The sequence below is a fragment of the Alligator mississippiensis genome, chromosome 8 (assembly GCF_030867095.1).
Source record: "Alligator mississippiensis isolate rAllMis1 chromosome 8, rAllMis1, whole genome shotgun sequence".
Taxonomy (NCBI): domain Eukaryota; kingdom Metazoa; phylum Chordata; order Crocodylia; family Alligatoridae; genus Alligator; species Alligator mississippiensis.
The window spans coordinates 29,853,248-29,866,020 of record NC_081831.1 but is presented as its reverse complement, the minus strand read 5'-3'; the positions used below and the strand labels follow the sequence as shown (position 1 = coordinate 29,866,020).

The 12,773-nt window shown below is 46.7% G+C and overlaps 1 protein-coding gene across 5 annotated transcripts in view; it reads left to right on the top strand.

The window, feature by feature from the left end:
• GAS7 (growth arrest specific 7) overlaps nt 1–12,773 on the top strand; it is a 292,115-nt gene that overhangs the window by 262,841 nt on the left and 16,501 nt on the right. For 4 of the 5 annotated variants that reach the window (XM_014598581.3, XM_019498131.2, XM_019498133.2 and 1 more), the window contains one exon: nt 2,148–2,246. The exons of the other annotated variant lie outside the window; for it this stretch is intronic. In XM_014598581.3, the coding sequence (XP_014454067.1) occupies nt 2,148–2,246 (99 nt within the window). The remainder of the gene's footprint in view (nt 1–2,147; nt 2,247–12,773) is intronic. 5 annotated transcript variants of the gene reach the window in all.

The window sequence follows — 12,773 nt, the reverse complement described above, 5'->3', positions numbered from 1 at the left end:
TTACTCTTTGCCAAGAAGATTCTAAGACCGGGCACTCCCAAGTGAAAATGTGTATGTGGACAGTTACTCAAAATATGGTTATTTCCCAGTATGTAGAGTTTTTCCCACATATTGGCCACAAACCTATTTGTATCCCATTCTCTCTCCATTTTCCTCAGAGTTGGCATATAGGTCTCAGTGGCTGAAAGGAAACCAAGGAGCAGGAAGGGCACACCTTCTTTTATTACCTGGGCATAAAAGGGTTGTGAACTGTAGGCCTAGAGTAAATACTGTGGATAATGCTAAGGTGAAAAGTCTCTTGTCAAATCTCAGGAGCATGAGAATGTGTATGTGGGCAATTCATCTCAAAGAACTCTGGTTACTGGAAAGTAACTTCATTTTTCTTCTAAAAGTACCCAAGTATCCTCACCCTTCTTTCTTGGTGGCTACAAGAGTGAATGAGAATGCCAGATTGAATAAGACATGGGAAATATATAGAGACTGAACCCATTTGATAAAAGGTCCTATTCCTCCCCGAGCCTGTAATTCACAATTGCTCAAGATCAGGCTGTCCTGGTCCATTATGATTTCCAGGTCTACAAAAAGACCTCGTGAAATTGCTTGACTTAGATCAGAGAATGGACAGATAGTTTCAAAGATGGTCCTACAAACAGCACTAGGCACAGCTCCATGGTTTTGGCAGTGGTCATATATAGATGTTTCTGATTGCAAGTTTAAGGCTTTCTGAAGGAGTTCCAGGCTATTGTGGAGGACCTACTTTTTCAACAGTGTGGAACTATTTAGTGCCCAAACTGATTTTGCATACATTAAAAGATTCAAGAGCCTTACTTCCCTTGTTTGTGTGTCTTCTTCCTCCTACAGGCACAAGTTCAAGGAGCAGATATGTACACATTACAGTGCAGGTTCTCTCCCAGTATCCACCACTGTGCAATTAGCACACGTCACCTGTCACCACGCAGAGTCCCTTGAAAGTAGCAGAGGTTCCATTAGCAAAGGAACACAACTGCACCTTATTCTGTCGCACAAAGATTGTCCATCCCTAAGCAAGGAGTTTGGTGGTGTGCTGAAGAGGTATTAACTCCATGCTACCACCTGCTATATCAAAACTGTTTGGCCTGCTTTTATCCTGCATGGGGCCATATTACGTAGGACTAGTGGTCCCTAGATATGGTAGCTGATGGATACTCCATTTGGTTTCAGTCACTACCCATTCACAACCCCTGTTCCATGTTTGTTTCAGAGACCCTTCTCTCAAGAGTTTGCTGAGGAAAAAAGATGTGCTTGCTGCTGGTTCTGGGGACCATAGAAAGAGTTCCCCTACATTTAAGGGAGAGGGGTTTTATAACAGTTATTTCCTTGTTCCTTAAGAAAGAGGGAGGTTGGAGACCAGTCTTAAACCAAAGAAAGCTCAACACATTCATCTGCAAACTCAAGTTCAAGGTGGGACTTTGGTGGCAAAAATACCCTCATTGCATCAAGGAGAATGGTTTGCTTCCTTCAACTTGCGAAATACTTATTTTCACATTGCCATAAGGCATTTGCACAGAAAGTATCTCAGATTCATAATAAATCAGGACAGTTACCACTACAGGATCTTACCCTTCAGCCTCTTCACAGCCCCAAAAGTGTGTACCAGTTTTCTCACTAAGGACAGGAAGAACAAAACACGAGATTAGCCATAGGGTTGGGAGGGACCTCGCAGGTCATCTGGTCTGGGTCCCAGCAGAAATGGAATAATGCTGTTCAGTCGAATGTTTATCCAGTCTCCTCTTGAAAACCTCCAATTGAGGAGATGTTACAACTTCCTATCCCTACACTGACCCTACCTCCTAACCCTATTCCCATATGTAGCAAGTTTTTCATAGCCCCTTTGATCTCACCCCATGCCCATTCCATGACAGTCTCTTCTTTACCAAGATTTGGGATTATTAAGAAGCTGTAAACTTGCACAGGCTTTTTTTTCTCCTGCTGCTGCCTTTGTATTGTATCGTTTTTGAGATACTGGACATGCAGAAAAGAATCTTGGGGCAGTTTCCCTGGCTGCTCATCTTGCAGAGCTTGAATTATTTGCAGACTTTAAGCTAGGTTTACATCTAGTGCTTTTGCTCAGCTGCTGATGAAGGTGTGGGATTGTTTTTCCTTTACAGGAGCTCGAGAGGCTAGAGGTGGAAAGGGTGGAAACAATTAGACAGCACCTTTGCCAATATACACAGCTGCGACATGAGACAGACATGTTCAACCAAAGTGTGAGTTCACTGTTTTCTTTGGTCTGATATCCACAGTGAGGTTCAGATGAACTACTGACTGTGATCTCTGCTAACTCCTGTGTCTGGTGGCGTTACTGGCACAAATAAATAAGTGGTTACAATTTAGAAGCTGGTGGTTTTACACCAGTTCTCCTCTCTGACCCTGGCCTTGCAGGCAGAAACTTCCTCTAGTCCATGTGGTCCCCAACCTGCCATCTCTATTAAAAAACATCCACACCTTGGGGACAGAGTAGCTGGTCCATTGGAAAATCTAATTACCAAAGTGCTAAAGTATGGTGTGCAAGTGGAAAACAAGTATGGAAAACAAGTAACAGGGGAGAGGGAACTCAGAAGATAAAGCAGCCTCTTGCTTTAATTGACACCTGGCCTGCAGTAGTTGTCTAGCTCTTCCTGCAGCACACGCGTAGCTCCCTACATCCCTCTATTGTTGCAAGAAATAACCAAACAAATAATCATTTCATACTGAAAATATTCAGTCTTATAAAACTGGCACATTCAAGTACATATATGTATAATATATGTTGTGAATTGTGTTATGCAGTGTATTGTAGCATAATATCTGGTATATTCACAGTATAGGAATAATATTAATAGCTACGTGTTTCACAGAATCATAGAAAGTTAGGGTTGGAAGAGACCACAAGAAGTCATCTAGTCCAACCCCCTGCTCAAAGCAGGACCAGCCCCAACTCAAGGATCAAGAATGGAGATTCTACAACCTCTGGGTAACCTGTTTCATTGCTTTACTACCCTCCTCATGAGAAAGTTTCTCCTAATATCCAATCTAGAACTTCCCTTGCTGCAACTTGACACAATTGCTTTTTTATTCTGGTATCTGCCACCACTGAGAACAGTCTAGCTCAAGGTGGAAAAAATATGGCCTGTGGGCTGAATTTGGCCTGCCAGCTAACTAGATCCAGCCCACAGGCAGGCACCCACCAATTAATTGCATCTGGCTTGGCTGGCAGCTGCCCCTGCTGTGTTCCACATGGGGTCAAGTCCCACTGACTGGGAAGCTGCAGCGTTGAAGGGACTGGGGCAGAGGCTGGCTTGGCTGCAGCCCCACCTGGTAGGGGCTGCTGTGGTGGCAGGCTTAGCTCTCTCCCACCCCTCTGCCCCCTCCTAGGAGCTTCCCTTGCTGCCTGCCAGCTGCAGCCGCTTTCCTGCCCCTTTGCAGTGTGCCAAGAGCCAGGCAGGTGGCGCTGATTCTGCCCTGCCCCCATGGAGGGGCTAGGCTAAGCCACTTCACAAAAAGTGGGCAGGGGGAAGCCTCCCATAAGCGCACACCCAACCCACCTACACCCCAAACACACACCCCACAGCCAAACCTCCCACTATACTCACACACACCCCCACATACACCCCCTACCCCAACTCCACACAATATACAAGCTATTCCCTCCCCAAAGGAGTACTTCTGGGGCAGGGGGAGAGACTTCCACTGGCAAAAGTCAAGGGTTAGGGGGGTAGAACTTCCAGTCCCAAGATGGCTCCCAGGGGGTGGGTACCTGTCATGGGGCAGAGCTATCCTCAAGGCCCTTGACAGTTCACCAAAACTCATTAAGCAGCCCTTTAGCCAAAACAATTGCACACCCATGATCTAGTTGCATCCTCTTTGGAACCACTATTCAGGTGCTTGAAGGCTGCTGTTAAATCCTCCCTCAATCTTCTCTTCTGCAGACTAAACAAACCCAGTTCCCTCAGCCTCTCCTCAGAAGTCATGTCCCCCAGCCCTCAAACCATTTTTGTTACCCTCCACTGGACTCTCTCCAATCTGTTCATATCCTTTCTGTAGTGGGGGGGCCCAAAACTGAGCACAGTGCTCCAGATGTGGCCTCACCAGTGCTGAATAAAAGGGAAAAAATCATTTCCCTGGATCTGCTGGCAATGCTCCTACTAATGCAGCCCAGTGTGCCATTAGCTTTCTTGGCAACAAGGGTACACTGTTAGGTTATATTCAGCTTATTGCCTACTGCAACCCCCAGGTCATTTTCTGCAGAACTGCTGCTTAGCCGGTTGGTCCCCACCCTGTACCAGTGCATGAGGTTGTTCGATCCTAAGTGCAGGACTTTCCACTTGTCCTTATTGAAACTTACGAGAGAAATTAGAGGATTGGATCAAAAGGTGTCTAGATCTCTTTGAATCCTAGCCCTTCCCTCCCACGTGTTTACTACTCCCCCAAGCCCAAGCTGGCGTCATCTGCAAACATGCTGAGGGTGCATTCCATCCCATCTTCCAGGTCGTTGATGAAAATATCGAACAAAACGCCCCAGGACTAAGCCCTGGGGCATTCCACTTTACACTGGCTGCTAACTAGACATTGAGCTCTTGACTACTAATCCTCTGAGCCCAATGATCCAGCCATTTTTCTAACCACCTTACAGACCTTTCATCCATTCCATGCTTCTTTGGCTTGCTTGCAAGAACACTGTGAGAGACCATATTAAAAGCCTTGCTGAAGTCCAGGGATCCACTGGTCTCCCCACATCCACCAAGCCAGTCATTTCATCATAGAAGGCAATCAGGTTGATCAGGCATGACTTACTCTTGGTGAATCCATGCTGACTGTTCCTAATCACTGTCTCCTCCAAGTGCTTAGAAGTGGATTCCTTGAGGACCCATGCCATGATTTTTCAGGGACTGAGGTGAGGCTAACTGGTCTGTAGTTCCCTTGATCACCTTTCTTAAAGACTTAAACATAAGTCTGCCTTCTGACATGCAACTAACCTTCCCCTGTACTCCTGTAACCTCTTCCTTTGTAGGCTTCTTTGCAGGTAGCTCTCAATGGGTCTCTCAGCTCTGGTCTTTTAAGCACAGGGCTACATCCCTGGCAGCTTTTAGTCTTCGGGGGAAAATGTCTCCCACCTAGTCTGTCTGCCAGAGTCCTTTTCAGAACAGACCTCCTTCCCTGGCAGCCTGCAGAGAGACTGCCTCCTGGTCTCAAGACCTAGGCTTTTATACTACCCAAGCCCTGCCCTTACAGGTCAAGTGGCCCTCCCTGCCACCTACAAGGCTGGTTCACCAGGACCTGCCATCTAGTTATCATGGGAGCTGAAAAGTACAGCTGCAGCTGCTTCCTTGTTGCCCAGCTAGGTTCTGTTCCACTGCCTTACTGCAGCAGAGCCATACCTGCAGTAGGCACTCCTCATCTATGGCATCATAATTGCCTGCCTCAATGCAGCCAGCTCACTCCATGCAGCATTCCCTTGACTGACAGCAGGTGTTCTCTTCTTCCTTAATGGCCAGCTCTCTGCCCAGGTAACAGGGCTTCCCTAGTGCTTACAATGATGCACACATTCTTAGTGACCACTTCTGAAATATTTTTTTTAAATTAACATGCATGATCTCACATTGGAACTCTGCAAAAGAATTTCAGGAGAGGGCCAAACTTTCCTGAGTCCCAGGAGGACTGTTTTAAGAACAAGATTCTGCTTTCCCTTTCTGTATTATTTAGTTCTCTAAATAAAGTGAATAAGGAGGGAAACTGATAGCCTCATTCAGCATTCATTGTTGCTTCATTTATATCATTCTCTGCACTAGAAGATGTAGGCCTGGTTGAAAAATAGAATGAGGTAATTAGTCCGAAGTCAGGCAGTAGGAGGGCAGGATGACACCTTACATACCATCTCATTCTGAAAGGTATAAGCTAGAAAAAATAAATATCCTTCACAATGTAAATGCCTCTTCATGGACACACTGTTCTGGCCTTCTCAGTCTTCTCCCTTCTGTTCCCCAACTCCCAGAGCTGCTGGCTGTCCATCCTGCTCTTTTTCCTCTGGTGTTCTGCTCTAGCAGCCTAACACACTACTCCAGTAGCCTTTTTGGCCCTCCACTGTGCTGTGCAACCACCCTGGTACTCTGCTTCAGCATCTTGATTGCCCCTTTAGGTTCTGTCCACTGCACTCCCTGTCTGGGAACTGTAACATCTGCAGTGGCTAACCCAGGTCTCCCAAGTCTCTTCCTGGCTCCCTTTTTATATAGCCCTTCCGGGTGGACTTAGATGTGGGATTAACTTCCATCTTAAAGGACCATCCACCCAGTACCACTCCTGCACCTTAATGGCGGGGGAAGGAAGTCCACTGCACACTTCCATCCCTGAAAGAGACAGGCATTCATCTGCCTCTCCCCTTCTTGCATAGGGTACCACACCTTAGCTTTTCCTTTCTCCCTTGGCCAAACATGTGGAGGTGCTTACCATCTGTGCATGATTTACATTGCCTATGTTTTTCCTAAGTGGCCTGTGACAGGTGCCCACTCTGGGCCACCCTTAATGTGGCCCACACACCTGTCTCTGGGGCAACCGCCCGCCTACTCGCCTGCCATGCCTTGTTCTTAATTAATTGATCAGTGTTAGTCAGCGGGAGGCTGCCCTTATACTGCCCAGCTGCTAGGGGGCGCTATCTGTGGCTCCGTTTCCTCCCCTACACCACAGTCCACACCTCGCCGATGTTGATTCAGATCTATCCCTATCTTGGCCCCTTCCTGTTCTCTCTGGGCCTTCTCCGTGATGCTCACACCCTCTCCTAGGGCTCGCCGTGCCCACACTTGGGCTCCTCAATAAGGTTGCCCCCTCTCTGGGGCTCGCCACGCCTGCACTGGGGCTTCTCAATAGCGCTCCCCTCTCTGGGGCTGGGGTCTATGCACCCCATATGCTGCACCCTCACTGGCACAGGGGTCCTCACACTCCACTGTGAGTCCCCTATGAGGCCTCCTCCAACCCCTAATAGCCTCACCCAAACCACCAGTTATAACAACAACAAAGCAAAACACCCAAGCCCCTAGGCTATAACATAACATAGAGCCGCTCGGCTAAAACAACATTGCTCAACTCAGGTCAAGCTATACCTGCAGTTCGGCTTCGCCTCACATTCTGCCTTAGGGAGCTCCTGCCTCTCTGGCTGCTGGCAGGAAACTGCCTCTAGCCTCAGCTCCTGAGCTTTATAAGGGCCAGGCCCTGCCCCTTCTGGTCAGCTGACCTTCCCTGGTTGCCCCGGCAACCCATAGCTGTGCTCCTTAGTCACTGCTAGGGCTTCTTCCCTAGCAGTTTTCCCCTCTTCAGGCACAGGGCACCTCAGTGCTGTGTGACATGGCCTCAACACATCCCTGGCGGAAAATGCACAGAGGCGCGACCATTGGTATAGTCAGAAACATTCACTATCTCCATGCCCCCAGGCTGTTCCAACACCTTTCTCAGCTTTTCTTCCTCTGTGCCAAATGGAAAGATCTTTCATATATGCTTTCCTCATTTCAAGTTGACTTTATGATGTTTATCATTCCTGTTCTCTTTTCATGGGCCCCTTTATATTTGTCAGTCCCTTCCCTAGAATTCTTGTAACTGCTGGACAAAACACCCTTTTGCCTTCCTTATAGGAGGCACTCATCTATATTGAGTGCCTTCAGATTCTGCTCTAATTACACCTTTACTTTTTCCAACTCATCGTAAATATCAACTTTCTCTCTTTATTGCCAACTCATGGCCTCTTATTTAGTCTCTTTCTGACTTCATTAGCCAATTCTCGACTTCCTAGATTGTCTTGCATTGTCACCCTTATGGTGACAACCTGAAGACAAAAAAAGAACTATTAGTTCCATGTCTGCCTGCAAGTTGGCCTGAAACTTGTTGTCATCCCCAGACAACTTTAGCCTCCTAATTTTAATTCTGTCCTCATTTACTTCCTTAAATCCAGCTTTGTATTTTCTTAATGCCTTTATAATAACATCAGTCTTTTGAGAGACTGCTTTATCTGCTAAATCTGATCAGCATTTCTCAGGGCATGTACCTTCATCTAACTTTACTGTCTCCTTTAAGAAATCCTACTTTGGCAGATTATACTTGTTGACTGAATACTCATTTGTTGACAAATACTTTTATGTGCTGACAGACGTTTCTCCTCCAGAATAAACATGTTTTCAGTATCTTTCCTTTCAATCATACCTGCTCTCTGCTGGCAGTACTGCTTGCCATCTTACCCTAAAACACTTCTTTCCACTGTGGTCCTTTTGTTGGGGATTTTAACTTATATGTTCTCCAGTACCACCACATCTTGGGGCAGGTTCTATGCATGTGGCCTTCTTCCTCATACTGGAAACAAACAGGTTTGTTTCTCTCTTATCTGACTATAGCTGGACAGGTATACTGCAATTGTCCTACTTTCCAGCACTGATAACATATAGGCTTACATCTCTTTCTTGCTTGATTGTAGCTCTTAATTGCCACCCCTTTTCTCTCTTAGGGTTGAGAATTCCTCCCTCTCTAAGACTTGTGCCTACCTGGACAGTGCCCTATTCTACTGTGCCTAAAGCAAACAAGTTCTTCTCCCCATCTCTCTAGCTCCATCTTATACCTCATTGTACTGACTGCTTTGTTGCGACTCAGTCATGTCTGCACCATCCACTCCATGGTACTGAGTCTCCACCTGCTTATATTGAGCCCATACTAGCTGTAGACATACGCTCTGCAGCTTCACCAGATTTGTGGACTGTTTTGGTCCCTTGACCCTTTGGGATCCAGAATGCCTCTGTGCCCATTCTTCCCTCAGGTGAAGACTAAATAATAATAGTCTTATCAAAATTCTGACACTGAGAGGTTTGTCTCCAACTCTCATTCCTTGACAGGTAAGCTATGGATTCCTTCTCATTCATGGATCGGAGAGGTGTACAAGTCACTACAGAAGTACAGATGTATACAAAAAAACCTCACAACTCCGCTTGTAGCTATCCAGTGCCTTGAGATGTATGTAGCTGTAACAGGCTTTTGTAGTTCTACCCCACTTCTGTCACTACAAGATCTCCAGTTAATAAAATGGGCATTCCCTGCTGATTAGTAGATGTGAACTATCAGATTCTCTTGTGGCTCCCATGCATATGGAGGGTGGTACTCATGCCCCATACCCTGGCTGTTCTGTAACAAATTTCTCATGCTCCTGTTACCCCACTTCTACCCCATTTTCAGGCTAGGAATTGGGTGCTCCAAATTGTTTAGAACTTTCTTACATAGTAGTTTCTTTTATCTATTTTTTTCCTGCTGCCAACCCCTTAAACTTTCAGTAGTCTTTGGTAACTTTTCTTACATCTTCACTACAAACAGTTTGTGTTCTTTAGTGACCTGGGTCACTAAGCAGACCCATTACACAACTTCTTCGGTTCTGCTACTCAGGAGTGTTAACAGTCCTCACTGACAGGTGTGAACCCTTTAGCATTGCAATAGGGTTTTCTCCGTCAGCACCTTTCAGCAGTGAGCACTTGCTTATACTGTTTGTGCATTTTGCATCAGAGTCCTTGGGAAAACTGTATAGACATTAAGGCTGTGTGAAGCTTCAGTCCCCGATTCAGTTTGGCGGAGATTTGGCCTGATTTGGTGGCCGAATCTCCAAATTTGAATCAAATCAGGGCACCCTTTAACCTCTCTGAATCAAATTGGAACCCTCCAAATCGATTTGGAAAGATTTGGAGATTCAGACATAGACACAGGTTTAATTGTTTTTTCTACATACCTCTAGGTAGAAGGGGCCAGGGAGTGCTTCCATGCTGAGGTACATGGAGTGTCCCACAGAAGCACAGGGGGATCCCCAGAGCACTTGGCAGCAGACTCGGAAGTAGATCAGAAGCACTTCTGGTCCACTTCTGGGTCCTCCGGGGAGCACACTGGGCCCTGTCCCCCCCAGCTTGGTGACTGGTGCCTCCTGGGTCTGGGATGGGCACCCGGGGTCCCCCTGCAGCCGATTGCTGAGCCAGGGAGGTGCAAAGGAGCCCCCTAGCATGCTCCCTGACAGACCCAGACTGGAAGTACTTCCGGTACACTTCTGGGTTCACCGCTGAGCATGTGAAGGGCCCCCCCGCACTCCTGTGGGACTCTCCATGCACCCCAGAATCGCAGCCATCATGAGCCACGCCTGCTACCTCAAGGTATGTAGAAAAAACTTTTAAAGCTGTGTCTATGTCTGAATCGCCGATTCCAAATCAGCATTGAATCTTCAGATTTGGATTCGACTGAATCGAATTGGGGACAGTGATCTGAATCAGCAAATTGAATCACTGTCCCTGATTCAGGCCAAATCCAGATCGAATAGGGCCTGCTTCTCACACCCCTAATAAACATACTGGGGGCAGAGACCAGGTTTTTTGACACAGTTCCCCACTTGCATGAAACTCCATCTTCATAGGGTTAGAATAGATGCCCAGACTACATCTATTCTTGAATGAAGGTTGGAGTGGCAGTCCTCATTACAGTACTTTTGCTTGCAGCAGATATGTCTCAGAATCCCTACAGGAAAGAGCATGCACCTGTGCTTAGAGAAAGGAAAAGAACCTGGTGGAAATGGTAGCAAGCATTAAGGATTATGATTTTATTTTCAGGAAAAAAAGCCAGTACATGGATAATGTACCATTTAGTCCTGTCACTAGCTTACTCTTCCTTGCGGGACACTAGCTGATTCCACTGGCAAATCTCTTCTGAAATCACAATTTTCCTGTAACACTTCTCACCATACATTTCTGTTACACAGCTGGAAGACTACCATTTGGGCACATAAAGCAAAGTAGGATTCTGCCTCTGTCGCTACAATACTTCTTACTAACTCACTGTCTGTGAAGATATGTGTACGTGCCCTGCCCCGATACTGGCTGTCCAATCCTTCTGACCTGGTTTTAGTGGTAGCCTATACTGTCTTGGCTCTTCAAGGATTGCTGCCTGTCATTGTGCTTGTGTGCTGGATAGATGCCAATTTGTAGGCTACTATGAACAGAGTCTGGGCAGATCATAGCAGAGTATGTTTGGTCAAGCTAGTTGAGCTGACTAGTTTTACTTTTGCAGCTGGCTTTGGCCAAGGACCCACTGTTCAGGGCCCTTGCCTCTGCTGCAGCCAGGCTCTTAGATAATACCCAGAGGCCACCCCAGGCTTGTTACCCATGCAAAACAAAAAGAAGTTAAACAAATAAGCTAGCACTTAACTGTCTTCCAGTGGTTCTTCCAGGTATCACCTCCTGATTGCCTCTTATCTTTCAGAAACTTTGCAGAGCCTGCAGGCTTGTGCAACAAAGAAAATGATCAAGCAAACAAACAGAGAAGAGCCCTGCTCTGAGCTCTCCCGGTGGCTGCTTAACCCCTGGTAACTCCAGGCTCCAGGCAGCCTGCTCCTTAGCCAGGTGCAGCCCCTTGAGGCTGCTTTCAGTGTCTTTTATCTTTCCCGCTCTGGGCTCATGTGGCTAACCCGGTCTCACTCCCCATACCTGTGTCAGTTCCCTTACTGAGGGACTCACTACATCCCAGGACCTGGTTCCCCAGCCTCTGGTAAGTTCTCCCAGGACTGGAGTCAGTGCGCAGAAGTGCTTCTGTGGTGTGGGACTGTTCAGACTCCCCCGAACCTCCAGTAACAAGGCAGGGCCGCGTTATACAAACGCACTCAAAGCCCCAAAGTTAATGACCCAATCAGTATGGATGGGACTATGTGGGCAAATCAAAATCCTCTGTTAACAGGGCAGGTTGTCCACATTTTCTGCATTATGGCAGAGTGAAGTCTTAGTAAGGTTGAGGCAGAGCATACCATGGCCACCCATATGCTTCAAGTGCAGAAATTTTCTAGCAAGAATGCTTAGAAATTCCAGAAACTGAGGATTTGAGAGTAGGCACAGAAGGCCAAGTTGCAAATACCTTGCTGACATGTTTCTGGGTTTGGACCATGCCTGGAAACATAGGTGTACAGGGTGTGCTTGGCCCCATCCTCACCAGGCCTTACCAGTGCTATAGTATAAAACAAACCCCTCTTTCTTCCACCTGCCTCTAAATACTTCTAGCAGCTCCTTGGGCCTTCAGTCATCCCTGGAATTAAAGATGCACATTTCCAGGTCCCTTCCCCCACCTCTTAAGAGGAACATTATCTTGGTCCCCTACTCCACACACACTGGGCACATCTACACAGTTTGTGGAGAAATTAGAGGGTCCAGTGGAGAGCAACAAAAATGGCGAGGGGGCTGGTGGACATGACTTATGAGGAAAGACTGAGGGAGTTGGACTTAGTTAGTCTAGAGAAGAGAAGACTGAGAAGGGACTTAATAGCAGGAGGGGTTGAAGGAGGGTTTGAAAGAGGATGGAGCTAGATAGACTGTTCTTTGTGGTGGCAGATGACAGAACAAGGGGTTATGGTCTCAAGTTGCAACAAGGGAAGTTTAGGTTACATATTAGGAAGAATGTTCTCAGTAGGAGGGTAGTAAAACATTGGAACAGGTTACTCAGAGAGGTTGTACCCATCCTTGGAGGTTTTGAAAACCTGACTGGACAAAGCTTTGGTTGAGATAATCTAGTTGGGGCTGGTCCTGCTTTGAGCAGGCGGTTGGACTACATGACCTCCTGAGGTCCTTTCCAACCCTGACTTTCCATGATTCTGTACACAAGTGCTTTACTGAACAGTAGCCTATTCTACTGTGTATTGAAGCATCACATCAAAAACAGTGCTAATATGCTAACGCACAGTAGAATTAGTCTAGTGCTCATTAAGCATCACTAAAAAG